The 21,532-nt window shown below is 46.2% G+C and overlaps 1 protein-coding gene across 2 annotated transcripts in view; it reads left to right on the top strand.

The window, feature by feature from the left end:
* The first annotated feature begins 8,122 nt into the window (after positions 1 to 8,122).
* The window catches only part of LOC144178276 (uncharacterized), a 116,038-nt gene continuing 102,628 nt past the window's right edge, over positions 8,123 to 21,532 (top strand). For both annotated transcript variants that reach the window (XM_077706012.1, XM_077706011.1), the window contains exon 1: positions 8,123 to 8,261. In XM_077706012.1, the coding sequence (XP_077562138.1) occupies positions 8,199 to 8,261 (63 nt within the window). In that variant the 5' untranslated portion in view covers positions 8,123 to 8,198. The remainder of the gene's footprint in view (positions 8,262 to 21,532) is intronic.

Genomic DNA, 21,532 nt, shown 5'->3' with positions numbered 1-21,532 from the left:
CCATGAACAGCAGTAGTAAGGGCAGATGGACCATAGTTGGTGGGGCAGCATCATGTACACTGGCGCGAAAAAACACGGGACGCTGCAGGGCAAGCTCAGCTCTTCTTCTGTCGTCCCACGTTTCTTGGCGCTCGTTTTCACTATGCACCGTAAAACATGAACATTCAAGCAATGGAACTGAATTCCTGTGCCGCACGGTCAAATGGGTCTTTTTTTTGTATCTGAGGCTTTTCAGATTGCGTGTTCACACATTTGCCTGGCTGCATGCATCCATCTTCCTGGAGGTGCTTTTACAGCGTTGCCGCTTACCCTGCGTATTTGGTACGACACAGTGTAGCTCTTTAGATCAGCCGGTGTACTTGCAGTTTTCATAAATGAAGGAGATCGGACAAGAACCTCAATGACAAGAGAGAGAAAGAGCTGTTTAATGTTAATTGGAAAGGTCAGCCCTGCACGCCCAAGTGCTTGCAGCGCTGACCACTTCATTGTAATCATTGCCAGCTGGCGTGCCAGATGGGGATGATCACAATGAGGTGGAGAAGGGGGGCGGTGAATGTAGGAGATAGTGGACTGGAGACAAAAATGAGAGAACAAAAATTACATATAAAAACGACCCGCGATAAAATGCAAGTAACAAAACTCTAAAGAGAAAGTTGAATAAAAAAGAGCAGACGGTGCCCAGAAAACACATACCGCCAAACCAACAAAACGAAAAGAATATGCGCAGGACGACGCAAACGCGTATAGATAGTTTGAATGAACATAGTAGTCATCGCCTTCGATGACACAAGATATTGACCAAGAAACTAATTTCGAACCATTTTATTTGCTGACATCTTCGTTGATACCAACAAGAGGAAGGGGAAGTTTGGAGGAACAGCAGCCAACCGCTGACAGTTGCCTAAAGGCGGGCACGATCCGGCCACACTCCTCTTCTGTTACCAGCTCCCCATTTACTTGGCCTCAAGTTGAGAAAAACCGAGAGATTTCCAGCAAATCATGAGAATGAACCGCCATTCCTTACAGTTTCTATATGTGATTCAGTCCCCTTCAATGCCACGAGGCTTGCAGCCTACTTGAATGCACACCGGGACTTTGCAAAAGCCAGGTTTGATTCCATGTCAAGCTCTTGTCGACGAGCTTGTCCGACTAAGTCGAGAAGCTCAAGCAGTCAGAGTTTACGGCAGAGCGTATTTTTCTTTCCAAAAATGCAGGCGTCCTCATTTTCTGAAGCATTTTGCGAGCATAGGCCAACTGAAATGTTTTGTGTTCTATTTAAAGCAGTCTTCTGTTATAGTGAACTTATGCGTCGTTTTAAACAAGCTTTCCACGATAATAAAGCCTCTTTCAGTTAAAGAACAAAGAACATTCATTAAATGCCAGAAAAGCTTGTAGAGTCCATAAAAAAAAGAAAAAAAAGAGAAGGCTTGCCAATGCTTATTACAGTTAAAACGCGGAAGTCTAACTGGTTATCCCGAATAGCACCTTTGAATGAGACGTAGCAACTCAAGTGATGTAAATTTATAGAATTTATGGAGTAAACAGACATTACTTAACGTGAACAACTCAGTCCTTATGATGCGTTTTCATCAGTTCATAGCGTTCATAGCAGATTATACTCCCAAAAGCCTCAAGACTTGTTTTATTTGCCTCAATGAACAATGAGACTTTACCAAGGATTCCGACACAACTGACCAGTATAGATGTTCAAGACATCGTACTTCATAAATTGTGTTTAAATCAAGGGAAAAGTGGAATGAAGCCGAATTATTTAAACACTTTGATTTGAAGGTTTTTTTTGCAACACCAGTCCAATACTCTCCAAGCCATAGAGAGCATTCAAAGGAGGCGCATCTAACAAAAGCGAGAACGAAACAAGCCATAAGCTCTGAAAACCGATGTTGCCTTTTGGTACTCTAAAAATAGTGAAAAAGTAACTGCCATTAGCATTAGCCCAAATCGGAATGGTGACAGAGAGACAGATTTCTTCAACAAAATCACATGAAAGGTTCTGTAACCTTTGTCTTTCTACAAGTTTAATAAACTGTTTTTATGGTCGCCGGGAGGCAAAGACAAGGTCTGAAAACCACTCGCAACTGTCTGGTGTCGCGCAGTTCGTCACTTAAATAAGGAAAAGTAGCTGGAAAGAAAGAGTATATATATATTTGTGCCTAGCTAACCGACTATATGCAAGACGAGGGAGTAATAGGAAAAATCCGTCTCCTGTCATCAAGTTTCGTTCATTTTAATTATATTGGGATGGAAAAGCATGCAGGCCTTAGTGAAAGCCGGTTGAAGCAGAAAGTTCTTTTTTCCTGGCAAAAGGCATGCGCAGACTTCTATACAAATTTCATAAGCCTAGAAGCTTGTCACTAGAAGAGTCAAGCTGGTCATTTTTGTAAGCTTTATTAACCATCAGCGAATAAAGATGTATTAAGGTCAGCATTAATACTGTAATTTTAGTTTGGAGGCAAACGAGAAGGGATTGGGCTTTTGTAGTATTATATCCCGGCAGACAAGTCCAAAAGCGTTGCCGGGAGCGATTACAGTGTAATAGCGAAAAGATTTCTACACAATCAGACAAGGCTCACTACACTACAGCATGCAGTGTAGTGTGTACCCCAATAACACGTATTCAGTTTATGTGCATTTTTTTTTGGTTAGAGGATTGGCTTGTTTCAAGCCATGCGGACATAGCTGGCAGGGTACTGACAAGTCACTCTACACCATGGTAATGGTGATCCAAACCAAGGAGGGCGCCAGCGGATATACTAGAAAGGCTGCCGACAAGCTGCAGGTCGAGTAAAAGTGAAGTTCAGCTAACATTGTGCCTTGAGCAAACTCGGCTGCCGGATGGCTATTCGCACAGCGTCCGGCAAGAATCGGCGCGGGTATACCGGCTAGGGGCTTCCGCGGTAAGATGAGATGTGGCGTTCCTGTCTGCACTGAGAGTAATCAGGTCTTTCGCTTAACTCCGTTTTCTAGAGTAATGTAAAACTCCGAGGACACCTGAACACTTTGGATGAGTTCCGAACAGGGAATTCGTAATGCCCGATTGAACGCTGTCAAGTGTCCCTTGAGTTACGTAGTGAGAGAGAGAGAGAATAACTTTAATGAAAACCAGCGATGTTAGCCGAGCCGTCGGGCTGGCTTGCTACGCTAGATGAGAGAAGAAAAACAAAACGAAAAAAACAGAGAGAAAAAAAATGTGAAAACGAAATGATGTCATTTGATGCGGCCAAAATTTTCAATCACAAAACTCTATAGCTACCTGGGAGAATGCCGGACGGCGCTGGGAGTAGGCCAATGCACCTCTTAGGGTATGTGCTCCACTCCGTAGCCTATGGGAGTTTTAGGAGCCGCTTCGCCACTACAGAATCTTTGTTAGCATGGTGTATTGATGGCTCAGAGTGGGCCTGTAGGAGCAGCATTTTTGTACATTAAGGTAGCCCATGGAAATGTGAATGAATGTGCTGTGGACTATAATGAAGCCCGGGAGGCTTTGATGACGAGCTACTGCAGCTATATACCTTAGCTAACACATGAAGGCCATGAGTGCACCTGAGATGGTAATGACCGAAATGCTGGCCTGAGCGGGTGAACGTTCACACAAGGTACAATCTGGGACGCTCCTCCAGGCCACTACGCTTTATGATTAACATGACAGGGCTATGAAGCGCGAAGAAAATCAGCAAGGGTTCAACTTAACGCTCAGCCGTCCAGGCAGAGTGGTACAATGCCCTATTCAGTGTTACACGCCGACAACAATGTGTTTTGTTTGGCTGATCGCCAACCTGAGATATACGCAGCTGCCCACAAATATTTGTGACAAAGAATACACAGACGTGCCGTTACATTTTAGCACGCAAAAACTGGGAATGGTTTCTTGCAGCAGTACAATTGGTGCAGCGCCATGCATCCAACCTGGAGAAACACCGAGAGCAGATGGATACGAGCATTCGGGAATGTGGGTAACCGATTGGATGTAGATAACCAAGTTCCATCAAGTCTAATGACTTCAAAGAACGCTTTGAACTAAAGCAAAACAAAACGCGGCAATAACGAAACATTCAATGTTGTGGCCGGTACAATTACAAAGTATGTAGTACAAGAGATTAAGAATGAAATTTAGAAATTTCCAATTTCAGTCTCCGGAACTGACATCTGGGAACTGAGTTAACTGGTTGAGACCAGACACCATTTAGCACTACAAGCAAACTAAAGAACGGTATGACGTTTGGCATCAGGCACTTGTGGTAAAGAACAAACAAAGTAGTCTGGCCGATGTGGGCTGGGCGTCGTTGGAAGTCCCAGGTAAATACATGGGTAACAAAAGCGACTATCAACACAAAAAGCGCAGACACTACGGGGTGAAAAAATACTGGAAAAATACGCCAATACTGAAGAAGTAAAGACCGCTTAGATGACCAAAAAAGAGGCAAAAGAAGCAGAAACGATTGTTTGCATAAAACGTTCGTGCAGAAAAAGTCGTTAGAGATGAGCAGGGAAGAGGAGTTGGACACGAAAAAGGGAAATTATTATGTTCTGCGTGTAGTATACTTCGCTTTCTGAAGCTAACGCCGCGTTTTGAAAACGAAGAGCTTTAGCAAACAGCACATTTTGGTAGAATGAGATAAAATGCGAATGAGAATGGACAAAAAAGTAAACTATAAAAGCCGTACACGTGAGCAAATGCATGGTAGAATCAGCTGGTTGAGAAAAAGGCGGAGAGGAGGTTATAACGCAGAGCTACGATGCTACATGCGACAGAGTTTAATTTCTTGCTATTGCCGTTAAAATTGAGGGGTTAGTCTTTAATGTAGACGTATGAGCATTTGGCGAGGCGTCACGTTAGCCGCCCGATACGAAAATCAATGGAGCGGCATGTGCGCAGTGTTTGGTGCTATCCATCGGTGACGCGCTGTTTGACATCGCGAAGAAATATTGGGGAACGGGAAAAAGTAATGCGGGCCTTAAATGTTCATGAACAAACAAGGCACAGTTTGTTTTAGAGTAAAAGCTTGAAGCGCAACAGAAGCTGCGATTTATCAGTTCAAACAAAAAGTTATTGAGCCTTCAGTGTTCCTTGTTACAAGGTTACGTGGATTCTAGCCACGTTTTCATAAATCCTTTAATCATCCCAAAATTGTCTGTTTGATGTTTGCCTTGAAAGATTGCCGGTACGAACAACCAACTGATCAAAGACAAAAAAGCTGCTCGCTTTCGCACTAAGAATCTTTATAATCATCAGTACCAGCAGCAGCATGGGTTGAGCTGGGATGCTCACCTAAGACATGGCGGCCCACGATGCCTCGACTTTAGCAGTGACCAAGCGACCAACGTGCGTCCATGATTACATGTGTGGTCCCTTGGCGTACTCTCGTCGACCACAAGCTAATTAAATCGCACGTACGTTCTGTTTACGCGTCTTGATTAAGAAAATGCACTGAAGCTGGATAAAGGTGCTTTTTATTGTATTGTTTTGGAAACACTGAGCGAATTGAATGGCTTTCCCGTATGTCTTTAACGCATATTACAGCATCCTATGTATGCAGTCTTGAACATTGCCACGGGAAGGACACTGCCACGTAACATTGCCATTATGGTGGAGCAGCAACAATAGGTTAGCAGTTGAGCGTCTGAAGGTTAGCATATATCGACAGGACACCGGTGTATAGCTGGTAGAAATAAAAAGCCTCAGCTGCATAACATAGGTGTATTTCTACCATTAATGCAGCAGCAGACAAACAAAAACAAGTGATCGTGATTTTGTTGAAACTGACGGAACACAAAACTTGGTAGGAAACTCTCAGACAGCTGCTGATATAAACCGAAAATCAAATTGATACGTCGTTACAATGGCGTCTTGTCATACTTTTTCAGTTTTGGCACGTTCTAACAGGACAAGTTTAATTTAACAACGGAACAACTACCAAACACGTTAAGCACAAAATGAACGTTGAAGGGTGCCCTGTTTAAAAGTTGAGGGCGTGTATTTTCTTTTTCAGAGCATACTGTACGATCAGCCCAGCTAAGCTTGAGCAATTTACACGCCATTGTGCTTAGCGGTAGTCGTCGAAAAATACTAATTGCTACTTCTTTACTCAATGTGGAAGATGAATTTTATGGTAGCGAAGCCGTGACCGAGATCAATCAATCAATAAACTTTATTTTCTTTGGAAAGGAGGAGATGCAGGGTATTTCAACGAAAAATGTGCCACTGTAGAAAACTTCGAGGTTCTTTGAAATGAAATTACGCACGGAGGTCAAACTTTATGGCCTACTTTGCAAAAAGCCCCCGGGGGACAGCAATATCTTTGCTCTGTTGCAATGATCTAGAAACAAGTTTCGGCCCACTAACTTTACCCTCTCACGAACAGCTCAAAAACTAAAATGACATCACCATAGGCAAAAAACATTTTTTTTAATCTGCAACAAATAAACAAGGGTTCTCTGTCGCCCGTGTTTTTCTCGCAAACGAATCAATTATACAAACGACCCTCGTGCAAACTTTGAGTGCTGCCATGAAGCCAGCGTTTCAGCAGCAAACATTTTTTTTTACAGTTGCTCATTTATCAACGCTCTGTAATGGCAAATGTACCAATATATGGCATTTCTGTATAGCGTGCTGTATTCAATATAAAGCAGTTCAACTGGAAAGAAATTAACAAAAAGCCATGAATAAGAGCAAGTATGAAACAGCCTATTGATAAATGCACTGAATGATAATCGGCGCACCAGATCTTGTATTTCCAGCTTCGAATGGAATCAAAACTTTCTACCACTGATAGGCGAAATGCCGCAGTTAAAAAGTCATTTGACTAGCAAGTTAAAAATGCTCGAGGCAATCAGTTTACCTGGCTTGTTAAGAAAACGATGCATATTTCCCACATCTCACAGGGATTTACATCCTCGTACAGCATAAAATGAAAGGGAAATGAGATTTGCCAAGCTGCCTTGGTCTTATTTAGAATCAGCTGTTTCGCTCAGATAGGTCATTGCCTGGATCACACGTTGAGTCCGGGCCCTGATCGTGGCCCAATAAATACGCACCATGCCGCACTGCTAGTCCCGAGAGGTCACTGGCGACTGTAAGTTTTCAGGGAATAGCGCTCTGGCAAAGCAGTTGACGAGGCGTCGAGCAAAGCACACAGGGTTTACTTGACAGTGCACGTTTCTTGCGGTTGTGCCGTCTAGCGTCCAGCTGCGTTGCTTTCGCGGCGCACACAATGGCAGGGAGCGATGCGCGGAGATCGAGCGTTTCGCCGGCACTGTTGCACGCGCGGGAGGCATTGTTGAGAGATCGCAATGACTTTCTCCGCAGGCGATAGACATTTCAGTTTCGTCAAACATGGCTGCTCTATCGTCCTCGCGGAGAGGCACATTCAGGCGGCACGTATACGTACCTAGGTTCCGAGCGACTCCGAGCCATTTAACTAGGCGCACAAGTGGCTTCGGTTTAACAACGCCGGAGTGCCGTCGTCGGAAAAAAACACGGACACCCGGCACAGCGCCCGCACGAGCAATGCGCGTTCCTGTCTGCCAGCTAAAATGCAGACACGTCTGCCGTCGACACAAGGGCGGCGAGGGTTACGACAAAGAGGGGGGGAAGCGCCCAAAAATGTGCGCGCAAAAGAAAAAGCCCGGGTAGCACCGGAACCGGAAACTGCATTTTCGTGTGCGCTCGTTTATGTAGTCGCCGCGTCGAGGCTAGCTTCTCTCTCTCAAATTTGCCTCCCTCGGCGTTCTCCTTGCTGAGTTTTGCATCTTTTTTTGTGTGCCTGCGCTGTCATTCAATGCCCCCAAGCGACTTCCCATTGGCCCGTTTGAACAGACGCATAAAAAACGGCGGTGCCGCGCTGCGTTCATTGGCGAAAAAGCCTGTTTGGGTTCCCCCCTCGCTTCCTCGCCACAACACCGCCATGAGAGGGAAAGCGGCGAGGGCGAGGGCGCTGACTAGCCTGATGGGTTAGGCCTAGCAGACGGCCGCGGAGGTTCGGCCGCGGCGCGGCGGGACCTGGCGTGCGGCGCGGAATCGCGAGGCCAGACGGCGGCGGCGCAACCCTTTCGCTCCGCCGGGAAGCCGTCCGGACGCCCCGGAGGGCGCGCCACGCGGCCCGCTTTCGAGCGCTGTGTGCAGTGCTGTGGCCGGCGGCGTGTGCCGGCGCTGTGCAGTGCGGTGCGCGGTGCTGTGAGGGATGCGCGCATCGTCGGTGCCACCAGCGTCGGCAACGAGGCCCGTCGTCGTGACCGCTTTGCAGGTGAGCCCTCGGACTTATCGCCGGCGACACTGTTTGCCTAACCCGACGGCACGCTCGAGAGCGCGCCTTTCGTTTTTCCTCCTTCTCATTTATTTGTTTCTCTTTTGTTCCGGGCGACCTAAATTGGTGTCCTCGCGCGTTCCTCCGAGTACGTTCCACGTGTGCAAAAGCAGCGCTGGCGCACAGCGTTCTCCGGGGCTCCGGCGTGCTCGGACACTTGGCCGGCGGTTCACGCTCGCGAATAGACTCACGCGCGGGGAAATTTCGGCGGCGCCCGCTCGCGATCGGGCTATTGCGGGCATGCCATTCTGCGCGACCTTCGCCGCTTGGGCAGGTTGCCCTTCGGCCGGCTTCGGCTGGCCTCCTCGGCAGATGCACTGATCTCGGCGAACTCGTGGCCGCCCTATCTGTGCGATAGGCATTGGCGAACACGTTGGCGGTTTTTCTTAGCGCGCATGGAAGGGGAAGGGGAGGGGGTGCCGCCCAGTTAGCAGGTTTTAATCGCGAGCACGTAGATAAGCGCGATTGTTTCACGGCAGTCTGTGGGAACTTGTCATACCATTGCGGGCGCTGGTTACGTGCCTTCACAGCAAGATCTTCGCTCCTCCGCCGTCTTCTACAGAACTTCGGCGGTCTTAGAGATGGTCACGGTATTCTCAACCGCTACAGCGTTGCATACTTGCGCGTCAGTCGTTGCATTCCGCTGCTTGGCGTCTGTATGATGTATCTTAGTCGGCATGCATTCCTTGCTGCAATTTGGGTGAAAATATTCTCCGCTATGTAACTTTTACTGGCGCCGGTTTAATGTGTACCGTTGCACTAAACAGAATGTGCTACACCGGTTTTGTATGACTTTGATAGGTGTTTAAAACCGTTTAACTCTGGAATTTACATTTCTGGTGTTCTCTACTGTCTCTCCGATGTTATACAATGTGTATTGGTTTAAATAATAAATTCAGACGTTACTGGGCCTTGTCGCTTTTGTGTACTGCGCTGTTATAACCCACGAAGAAAAGCGGTTGAGTACTTACAATTCTCAGTGCAGAAGCATACCACAAACAATTACGGACCAGTTCTTTGTAGAATGTTGGGTAGAACACAGTATGTGCTGGCCAAGACAAAATTCACATCACCGAATGTGTGTGCACTAGCGACGAAGGCGGGAGATATGAGAAGCTTGTGCAGCATGGAAATGCATCTACGCGCTGTCTGCTATCCTATGATGCGGAACACGGAATGACGTTGAAGGTGCTTCGTGACGTCATGCACCTGGAGACAGGCATATATCATCACATTTTGGGGTTAAAAAACAACACGGCGTTTAGCAGGTTTACATGAAACACGAGCTTTTTTACATGAAACACGAAACCCTTAGCAGCATGAAACACGAGCTTTTTTTTTTCAAGTTCAGTAGGCAAACAAACATCTATTTCAAATTATTTGCATCATCGCTTATCTTGGAAGCTGAAATAGGGGCACGTTAGGGTATAGGAGTTGGTATTTTAGCAACGGTATATTTTCTGATAAGCGCCTCGCAGCGAAACGGGTAATGATACAACCTGAGGGTAGGCACTTCTACAGACGGGGTTATAGTGCAACTTGAGGGTAGACGCTTCTACAGATGGGATAATGATACAACCTGAGGGTAGACACTTCTACACGCGGGGTAATGATACAACCTGAGGGTAGACACTTCTACAGACGGGGTAATGATGCAACCTGAGGTAGACACTTCTACAGACGAATAGCCCAGTGCAAGGATGAGATACGGAAATTTGGGGGCAAGGAATGATTTTGGACAGCGCAGGATAAGAGGAGTTGGAAGCCTCAGGGAGGGGCCTAGTGTGGTGGTAGGCTGATGATTATGATCAGCGGTAGGAATCAAGACACCAAAAGCAATGCTAGGCTGCTAATGATGATTATGATGAGCTTCTGCTGTGGCTTTTTTTGCCAGGAGGGACAAGAAACCATGTTGCAAGCCAGGTCGACTAAGAATACTACAGGCTGTTATGGCGTCGTGGCACTTGGGCGACAGTTTCCCCCATATTTTATATTACAACGAAACTGTGGAACTACTAGCAAGGGAAGCAGTGGGAATTGACTGGATTTGGCTCAGCATTTGTTGGCCTGCTTGGCTAGGTGACCACTACGCTTTACTCTATTCAAGCTCTCGTCATAACTAGATTTGCCACCAGCAACTTTCCTTTGGTGCCACCCATTTGAAATAGTTTTGAACTTTATCAAGTACAGCAACGGATCATAACTTCCCTATAACCTAATAATTATTGGCGTGTATTTTCCCCGTCGAAACGTTTCGTCTTTAACCTTTTTTACCCTTTATTACTCTGATCCCGTTGGTCTCACCTGACCTCCTTTGCACCGGCACATTTCTTTCAGATTACCTTATTCAAATGCGTGGCGTCACTGGATTATAACTAGTACTATAATCAGTCATTCGTTGTTTTTAGCTAGGTTAAACGCCGGTTTTTGATGAGATATTTGCATATGAACGACCATAGTTAGGCTTAATGCTGAGCCCGCCCAGTACACGTTTTGTGGCCACCGACAACCGACCGCCGGGAATCATATACAGGCGAGATTCCTCAGAAATGCTCCGCAGTTAATACCGAATTGACTGTTGCTGCAAACCATCTGTATTTCATAAGCGGTGTTGGTTCGGCGGGTGATAGATTTGGTCCCTACTCGATATTGCCTGTTGGTCGTGTTGTGGTGTTTTGCTCGGATTACGAATCTGCAGAGGCAAATTATTCTTCTCATAACAATAAAGGCTCTGTATAAAACAGTTTCGAATACAGGCGAACTTCGATGGCCACCGGCAGCGGTGGCGAAGTTCGGAGTTCAAGCGCCTGGCTCCATCCCCGGCCGCGGCAGGTTTCTTTTCACGGACTCGAGTAACAAAAACGACGCTCAATAGCCCTTGATTCCCACCAAAATCAGAACGCTGTTCGACTCTGGTGGAAGTTGCGCTAAACTATGTATACGCTCGCTAATCAGAGCGCACCTTGGTTCTTGTATAGGACACTTTTGGCTGGACAAAACGCCCGAGCTTCCTCTGTATACGGCTTGCCTCCTCCTCTTTGTTTAAAAGGCCGGTCGAAATGAACTCCACCCACTCAACGACAATTTCAAACGGCAGCGTATACTCAAGTATGCATTTATCGTTTCTTTTGTCGCGAACACACGTTAATAAAACGTTGGCATTGCGGGTGTTTTGCTTTGAGATGGTTTGATTACCTAATGGGATATTCCTTGATAATACGTCTGAGATTACAATCAATCGCAATTGTTGTTGCGATGAACACTGAAAACTTTAATGATAGTCATAATTGAGTTGTCTCGTTTTGGCTAGGGGAATGCAAGAATAGTTGGGTTAACAAGCGTCCGAAAGCTTTGAGGATTCTAACGTATATGAAGAAAGGGCTGGTCGCCTTAGATCGAAAGTCTGATCACTTGCGCCGGGTGTTGCTGAGCGCTGGCTTCAGCTTTCCCGTTCTCCTAAGGTGTCTTCGACAACGAACGTATACGTACACGTATGCACAATAATACAGCATCTCTGGCGAATTATTAAAATTAAAGTGGGAAGGGGAGATCAGCTTGGCTTTACTATCACTACTCGTTTCACAGAGTCTTCACCTGCAAATTATTACTTCGAAACTCCAGGCTTCAGAGTGTGGCTGCTATATTATTGATACTTCAGGGTGTGTGGCATTTGTAGGCTTTATTTCGATGTGTCTGCATAACCCTTGGTAGGTAATTTTACTTTCGGTAGAGCGGATACGTGCGAAACAGTGGAATATTTTTCTGATATTGTTTTTCCCGAGTTGGGAGTGCACAGGGAAACTAGGAGACACTATTCAGCTTCGCTCATTTAGAAAGACTGCCTGGCTGGAGTAACACTAATTCCAATTTTTACGCTATCTTCAATCGGACGAGCTGAAGTCTTCCAGTCTCTAAAAGTGGATGACCAGCGAAGCCGGAGCCCATCACACAAGGTTATACAAAGGTACATGTATTTATTTTCGTCATTTCGCAATGGTTGTGACGGTAGCTTTGTGGTTGCGGTGGTACACATTGGTTGTTTCGGTTATAATTTTTGACGGATTCTTGGCCAAAGTTAAATATATACACGTCTGATGTTGAGTATTTGACTGACTGGGGTTCGTGTGACACCTCAAACCAAACACTTTCAGCACCAACTAAGTGAACCATTTCTTACCAGATAGAAGTCTCCAACGATGATCGCGGGGGCAGTGTCATCGCGGCTAACCCAGGCAATGGGCGTGTTCACCAAACTTGGGTGTGCGTGGGGATACATACACAGGGAACATCACAATCCTGCCTATCGTTAGTACGCACAGACATTTTCACAGTCTGTGTGCCATTGTCCTCTTTCGAGCGAAGTGTGTAACGCTCTTTTGGGGGGAAACTTAAGTGCACACATCACATGTAATCTTCAGCCATAAACTTTATGAACCTCTTCTACCGTTGTTTGGAGACAACCATGTTCAACTCTACAGAGGTACAAGTTCTGCAAACGCTATATATATACGTGACCAATGTGGCGTCGTTGGTTGATGTGAATCCTTACACTGTAGCTCAACCTTTTCAAGTATCAATTGTATGATCTACTTCTCGTGTGGCTTGCAGAAATCCACAGCGCCGTCGTCAACGACTATCTCGCAAAGTGTTACAGCTGACGCTCGATTCTCTGGTCGCTTTTCACGTAGTATGCCGTCGACCACATTGTCTTATTCGTTCCATTCGTCGCTCTTCAGAGGTACGCGGCTTTTCGGGAGTCGCATAGCGTCACTACGGTACAAATGGGACGCTTCATGCACATACGTGTTTTTGTTCGCGTACACAGAATATCCCGCCACCCTAGTCATATGCAGATTCCCTGCAAAACTGTTTCGCACTCAAATTCTGACGCTGAAAATCTAACATGGGTGATTGGCTGATGCTGGCAAAATCAACCACACGCCGAAATATATTTGTGGGCTCGCAGCTGGAACTCTTCGTGTTCCGAATTCGTGTCACGTCACTTTGCGGCGATAAGGTGAATAGCGAACGGCTATATGCAATGCAAGGCCATTGAGCAAATCAACGTCAGTTGGCAGCGAGTGGCAAGGACGATGTGTGGCTCTCGTATACAAGTGCCATAGCTTTTGGTGCCGAACGAATCGCGAGAAAATCGCACCCGCCGTTTTCTCAGTCAGAGCAGACGGTTCCGGATAGCTCCGGCTTAGTTCTACCCAGTTTCATCGCCCGAATCAGGAACGAAGCTTGAGACAACAAGCTGCATGGTGTGTAGGGTTTTTACATGGCGAAACACCCGGCGCGCTGTTAACATATACTTAATGAGCTATTCTGAACTTCCGCCAGCCTCAGGGTACTTGCTGCCCTTTTTTGGCTGCTCCCCAGAGTATACGTCACAGAGCCCGTGCCACGTCGGGGCAGTAAGCGCCCATTTAAACACGAATTCCTCCAAGGTGGCGCCATCAATCCCCGCGGAACAGTGTTGTATGTATACTGTAACTGAGGTCTTAGCTGCACAGTCGTTCGGCTAAAGCAAAACTGCGTGCTGTGTTCATGGTCCCTGCAAAGATTCCTCTGTGCAAACAAAATGTAAGAAGAGCACTTTTGTGTGTCGTTAACATCGAATTTATTCACAGGGTTTGCTGGAAGCCGTAAGGAATTCAATTTCTACCACTCGAAGGTGCAGTACAGAACGAGGGAATGGCGATCAATCAAGGCGCACGTCTTGCTTCTGAGAAAAGAGAATCCTAAATGTCTTGTAGACTGTAGACGCCACGAAATCCATACAGAGGACGCGCATATCTGTCATCAAGACAGCAGTAGTGGTAACACTTTATTTTTTGCCCAAAAGTTGTGGTGACGGCACTCCTGGGTTATTCACTCAGTCACCTGGACAGCGAGGCCGACGATGTTTCGGGAGATCAGTGTCTTCAGCCAACTGGGCGAAGGCCTCTTTGTTGCCCGAAGGAAGCCGGGCCAGAGATGGCAGTCTCCCACTCTGATAACGTATGTTAGATTTTGAAGGATGGTATGAGTTCTTTTACGTGATGCCGGTACGTCTGGACACGACCGCATGATCTGGTGAAGGTTGGCCCATATCTACTGAACAGAAGGGGAAACCGCAGGGTTTAGTATTACTGAACTGAGACGTGGAGTGAGGACTGAGATCGTTTCACGCTGCCTCAGAAGGACTGCTTGCCTGCGACTGAGCGATGGATGCGGTGGTGGAAAACAGACACGATCTTGGCGGAAATGGTCGAAGATATCGCCAGAAGTGTGGACATGGTCCTTATAGCAAAGATGTAGTGGACTATCTTCAGGATCTATGGGGCTCTCGTCGAACCATATCTTGAGCTGTCTCGTGAGTCCTCTTGTTTCCCATTAGGCCAGAGTGCGTCGGTGGCCAGATGATTCAGCAGGTCCGGATACGGGGTTAGGGCCCTTGCAGCAGGGTTGCCAATTTTCTAGGCGGCATTCTGCCGTTTAGAAAATTTAGCAAGGTCAATTTGAAATTTGTGTTGATGTTTAGATGGGGAGGCGTGGCTGTGGGCTATGGCCAGGCCGATTGCCACTTTCTCTGCCTCTGACGGAGGCTGTAGCGATGCGGCTCCTGTTAGAGTCGACCACCGCTATAGTGCCGATGCGTCACTGTCGTGATATGGGGCGGCATCGGTGTATATATACCATGGGGACCTCAGCGTAATCTTCTCGAAAATTTGCTTATAAAACGCCAAGAAATATTGTTCGACTTCACTATAGTGGTGAAGAGATTTCGATTCAGCTTTCGTAAAAGCAACAATCCTTGCTGTGTGTTGGAATGAGGCAGGTTCATTTGGAAAGGGTTAAAATGTGACGTGTATTTTAGATGCGACGGCATCTCATTCACTCACCTTGTCCCTCCATACGGCGTTGTCGTTGTCCGTCCACACCCCTCCCCCATTCTCCTCGCCGCGCGAGCTGCGCTCTCCGCCGCTCACCCCTCTCCTCTCCGATAGCGAACACACTCTCGCGAGGGGCATTGGATTCGATTGGATTGGCTTGGATTAAAGTGGATTGTGTTGCGTCATAGCCGCGCCACGTTGCGTCATAGCCGCGCCAGAAGGTTCACGGCACGTTTCACGCGATGGGAGAATCAACCTAACGGAAACAACAACGGAACCCCCTATGCGTCGCATCTACACAGGGGTTCCCGCGAGGGGAGGTGGGAGTAATTTTGCATGCTGGGGCCTTGTGACCATAAGTGAGCTATGGTACCTGCCAAGTACTAGTTCAAACACGATTAAAATGTGTATCAGCGTTTGATTTGCACTCGTATTATGATTTTATGTGAAATTTATGGAGAATGATTTCGTAACACCGGGAAAATTGCTGACGTCCGAGTATCCTGCGACACAATTCCGCGGCTGCTTGTTTAGTACTAGTCATGTTGTACTCGCCTCGATCAGCATTTATTGTACTATTAAGCTGCCTCTGTCATTCGAAAGGAGTATATACAACTAATGCGTTCTGCCAGTGGTGAGATATGGAGCGGGAACTTGGCGCCTTACTAAACAACTTTAAAGCAAACTTAGGTTGGCCCAACGGGACAGGAAAAGAAAAATGATAGGGGTAGGGGCAAGTTAAGGGTCAGGAAACGAGCTTCCTGGGTCAGAGAACAAACTCGAGTTGAGGATATCATAGTTCAGACAAAGAAAAAAAGAAGTGGACTTGGGCTGGTCACGTAGTTAGACGAAACGACAACCAGTGGCCCGCCAGGGTAACAGGGTGGATATCGAGAGACGGGTCTAGAAAAGGGGGAAAACCAATAACTCGATGGAGAGACGAGATAAGGAATTTGGGAGGCAAATAATGGACTCGAGCAGCGCGGGTCAGAATTTGTCGGAGGTCGATGGAGGGGGCCCCCTTCGTCCTGCAGTGGACCTAGCGGGCTGTTGCTGCTGCTGCTGATGATATTTTTTTGACCTCGTATTGTTTTAAGTCAAAGCGCATCTGCCCTTTATACGTGCGCAATTTCGCCTTGGCATAAACATCCTCAATAACGTGAACCGTTCATGTGCACATTGAACGAGATCCATGGGTACGAGTTCAGACATAACCTTTTCTGAGCTGCGTACAGCTACTTTGCCACGATTGTGTCGCTGGAAGGCTCAACGGCGTACGGCCAACGACAGGTGCATAGATTCTGTCTTAGCAGTTAAATTGTTCTTCTCGCCTTGCCGTGCATTGTGCGATGACACGAACAAGTGAGCTTCGTGGATTGCAGAAAGATCTTTGGTTGCTGGCTTCCGTTATTCTGTGTGCTGCACTGCCGTGTCATTGGTGAATGTAATTTGGACCCATTCTCGGATACAAACCCTGTGGAACTGTGTAACGTATCTGTATCGTTGCACATCACAGATCTGCAATCTGTATAGCGGATGTATATCAGGTTTCTTCTGGAACTTGTCATTGGAACTCCTGGTGTATGCTGTGTTCCAGACCATCGAATGAACCGAGAAATAAATAATATTTAGCTTTCAAAAATAAAACGCTTCATACTGAAAGTGCAAGACGAACAAGGTAGAGGTTTGTGTTCTAGGGGTACGTGCAAAAAATTGTGGCAAATGTGGTGCAAATTACATTAGCACGAAGTCAGGGGTAGCGACAGGGCTGTGGAGTCGTACTCGAAGCAGATTTGGCGCATTTCGCGGATGCTTGTGAAACGCGATGTGCACGAAGGTCTTCATCTGGTTTACACTGATTTCGACTGTGATAATGTCTGAGCACGCAGGTGCAATACCTCCTCCGCGGCTGCTGCGGGCGACAAGGATTATGTCCTTCACGTGTCCTCCCATGGCCGAGGCGACGAATGCGGAACCAAGAGTTGGTTGGTCAATTAGTTGTTCGTGTCCATGTCCATGGAAGCAGTTTATATATTCATTCATATGTGAATATGCAACCCCTGGAGATTAAAATGTTATCTCCAATTATCACATTTTTTTACTTTCAAGATTGGCGTTAAATGAAGAAGAATTTTGAGGAAAAAAAAAACCGAAGATCTTGTGGACGGATAGATGCTGCTTATTATTGCATTTTGCCGTTTATACTAAATCTAGATGTATTCAATTCTACCCATACCGATTACGTGTAAAGTGTAGTCGTATGTAAGTTCGTGGTTTATGTTTGTGAGAACATTGCCTATCCTCCTTGACTTAATGAAGCGCGGTTGCAGTATTTGGAACAATATGATGGAAGAGAAGTTCTTGTGAATGTGTTGAACAGAGTTTCGGAAGCACAAATAGCTTCCAATGAATAGGGAATGGAGATTCGGTAGGTATTCTTAGAACTGTTTCGAGGTCCCTCGCCTACACACCATCGGGCTAAGTGAGAATAGAGTTGTACCGAGCATTACCAAAACTTTCCCTTCTTCGAACTGTTTTGTTTGTGGCGCGGCTGCGAGTGTTGTTAGATTTCTTTTGTCGGTCCTACGCATGCCCCTCGACTTTTATCCCGCTGTTTGTGATGCACAGCGAATGGTGTTAGTAGTGTTGGCCGCTTCGCGAGATGTCACTTTTTGGCATGCTGGCTCCTGCATGCTTGCGCGACAAAGGGGACATTACGCGACGACTGAACAATCATTTCCTCCCGGAAGACTGTTTCTCCAAGGGGGTGAATGTAAATCTGGACATTATTTCGCGCCCTGCAATCTTCCTGATCGTAAAAGTGCAAGCTTCCGAGGTCTAAAATATGCGACGATGAATGACTGTTTCTCATCATCGTCGTCATTAGCCCCCTTCTGTCCACTGCAGGACGAAGGCCGTCCCTATAGATTTTTAGCCTGGGTTTGCCGAGTGCATCCTTTGTCCAGTAGTTTATCCCTCCTCCGAGTCTTTAGTCTTTCCCTGTCTTTGCTTAATTTGTAGTAATTGCGTGAACTGGATGGAGCACGTGTCGTCTGCAATCTTCATTACACATCCGGTGCGACCCAGGCCCTTCTTTTGCTCGATAACGCCTCCTACCAAAGTTTGTTTCTTAAACCACACTGCTGTTTTCTCATCTGTAAGTGTTGCCACAAGCTACCTTCCTTCCTTGTTCCTTTGAGACAGAGAGAAAGAAAAAAGGCTTTTATTTAATGCCAGAGATGGGTTCTGCAAGGTATAGACTTCTTGGACGACCTCCCTTTCCTTAGCCGTAAGCCAGGATTACTTAAATCCTAGCTGCGGATTCGGTTATCCGGACTGCTTTGAGTTGTGGCTCCGGTGTGGTGCTGAGCCGAACACTCCCCTAATATTCCATTGACCTAATATTGTACACACTGAACGTTTTTACGCCCCTTTTTGGCCGAAGAGGGTGCAAAAATCTTGTCCCATGGCGCACACCTGTAAAAGGTGTTTCGGGTAAAACAGGGTGTAAGAATGGAAAAAGGGTGTTCTTAAGAACTAAAGTAAGGGTATAAGGTTGCTTAACACCCTAAAAGAGGGTGTGGGCAGCGCACCTACGCGTGACAGTGTGAATCGGCCGAGCGTGCAGCGTGACACATTCAACACGCACAAGTAAGACTTGGACCACAAATAAAAGGCATACTGTCGCAATTAAAAAAAAAACAAATGAATTGAGCAAGAAAACCAACGGGATGCATGGGGAGAGCGAGTACACACTTAGAAGTACACCTGCTGTTCTTGCTGTTATAGCCAGCTGAGGAAGGTCCTCTGATAGATTCGGTGGGCTGGTCACAAAAATCAAACATTGTAGCGCTTATTTTGGAATTATGCATTTTAATGTGAGCATATACAAGTCAGCATGCGGATTTGCAAAAAAAAAAATTAATCGTGAGGTGGTTATTAGGTTCAAGAAGTCATAGAACTTTATTAAATACCAAACAGATATTCCGCCCTATTTCAACACCCACCAAGAAGGGTGTTCACTATTTCGACACCCATTTTCCCACAGGGTGTAAAGATACAAATTGGGGTGTTGGAAACTAAGAAAAAAAGGTGTAAAAGACCGCCAACTTTGGAGGTATATCCCTGTTTATCCTGGTGGACTGGACATTTTGTACAAGTGTTTTGTACCTCACGATGTTTAAAACAATATAAATTGGCAGAATTTATTACCAGCGAAGCTGTTCAAGCTTGAGTATAGGTCCGGTGGCGTTAGCAAAAAATACCAAGAAAAAGAACTGCGCCTCCTGGATAGGGTGCACCACCGCAGATAGGGTATTACAACAGTGAAGCAGGTTATCGAGCCTCTTCAAGTGTGAGCACAACGGGTGCATGCGTACATGCGCACCTTTTACTATACCATTTTTAAGGTACTAGTCCTCTTGGGATGCTGAAATGCCAAAATAAAAAAAATGGCGCAGTATGCACTAAAGATGCAAGGCTGGAGAAACAGCGGAGCTGGGGGTCGACCCAGCTTGTATATCCCCGTTGGGTCCGCTGCCAGCGTGGGGGGACACACTGGAACTGCATTGTAAAATCCGGCTAAACTTGGCCTCAGCACTTAGCCTAGTCTAGAAAGAACATCGCCAAACCTAACAAAAGTTAGCAAAGCCTAGCAAAACCTAGCAACTGTACACCTATTTCACACCCTTTCATCACCCTACTGAAAACCAAGGGTGCACATTGCAGTCGGTCAACACCCTCTTCGCCACACAAAAAGAGTGTAAAGCGACAAATTAGGGTGTTGGAACCTAGAAAAATGGCGTAGTGACTTCCTAATATACTCATTACACTTATACTACACCTTTTTAGGCAATATGGGTGTGAACAAGTTAGTGTGTGTATATATAGTATCTTTAATTTTAAAAGTTCAACTTGACGTTTCATGTGGCACAGCTATACACTTGGGCATGCATGAGAAACACCGTATATGGAAACGAGCGATCATTGCAGATGAACAATTTTTTTTTTGCTTTTGAACATTTGTTGCGAGGTGGAGAGGAGGGCGTGAGGGGATGTCTTGTACTTTGCAGTGCAATTATACGTGCATGCATGGCCTTAATAAATCAGCAGCTGAACGCCTTTTCCACACCCTTTCAACACCGTACCAAAAACCAAGGGTGGTGAAGTTCGTCAGCCCCCCTTTTTTTTCACACAAGTGTGTAGAGCTATAAATCAGAAGGTTTAAATCCAAGAAAAAAGGTGTAATGGCCTCCCAACACCCTTTACCCACTTATACTACGCCCTTTTTGGCCATAAAGGGTGTAAAATGGTTGCAAATGGAATGCAACTTTTAATGTCTTTGATACCAATTAGCTTCGCAATACATTCTCGGACATTGTGAGAAATCACCTGCGATCTTTTTTAGCGCAATGTCTCTACCATATAACATAATAGATCGGCTGCGATTCCGTCAATCACCTACACAGCCATCACCTACAGCCATCACCTACAGCCATCACCTATGGAAGGGCCATCATCTATACGGATTTGCCCTTTTTAAGCTTTTTCAGCGCCATTTAAACTTCATGTGTATACAGTTAACTTGGAAGCTGTGATGCCAGTAACTTAATTTTTTTTGCGTCAGGGTCACGAGAGTAAGAATTTAAAATCATTTTCTTTAATATTTTGAAAGCATCTGTGTAGCTTGTTATATTGCTTTTCCGGCCCAAATACAGCATTGAGCTTAAGTTTACGGACCATGAAAGCCGGGCCATAATGAACTAACCGCTGCGCCTTCTGGGTGCGCAGCGTCTGCTGTCGAGACCCGCACACTGCGCACGCACGACCAATCAGTATCGCGTGCATGTCTGTGTCCCTTGCTTCTTGGCGACGGCCTCTTGCTTCGACAAATCAGCGCCAGAGTAGTTACTGGTTACGCTGGACAGGAGGACACTGCCGTGTACCGCCATATCACTAAAACGGATTTCTTCTGCTTCAATATATGACACTGAGGATTTGAAAAAAAAAAAAAAAAAAGCTACAAGCACGAGATTAGCACTAACGTGCCCACTCTGCCTGTAGAGCAGCGTTACCGCTGATTACGCGAACATGCCGTTTCCACAGAATGTTTGTTGACCAGCAGCCTGCAAATGGCCAGCGAGTATATTTTGTGCATATATATCCTTATTAGGCCTGTATATATGTATGTATGTATCCTCCCCTTCTCTCTGTCCTCCCTTTCCTGTATACTTGTGTTCCCCATTACCAACACCCCCACACCAGCAGGCGTTCCGGTGTCCATCCTTAGGTGAGACAAACTACGCTTGCTGATGGTCTTTCCTTTCCATTTTG

The sequence above is a fragment of the Haemaphysalis longicornis genome, unplaced genomic scaffold, assembly GCF_048455015.1.
Source record: "Haemaphysalis longicornis isolate Haplotype H1 unplaced genomic scaffold, Haemaphysalis longicornis Haplotype H1 scaffold_4, whole genome shotgun sequence".
Classification (NCBI taxonomy): domain Eukaryota; kingdom Metazoa; phylum Arthropoda; class Arachnida; order Ixodida; family Ixodidae; genus Haemaphysalis; species Haemaphysalis longicornis.
The sequence above is the reverse complement of the archived record's forward strand: the minus strand, read 5'-3'. Positions and strand labels throughout refer to the sequence as shown.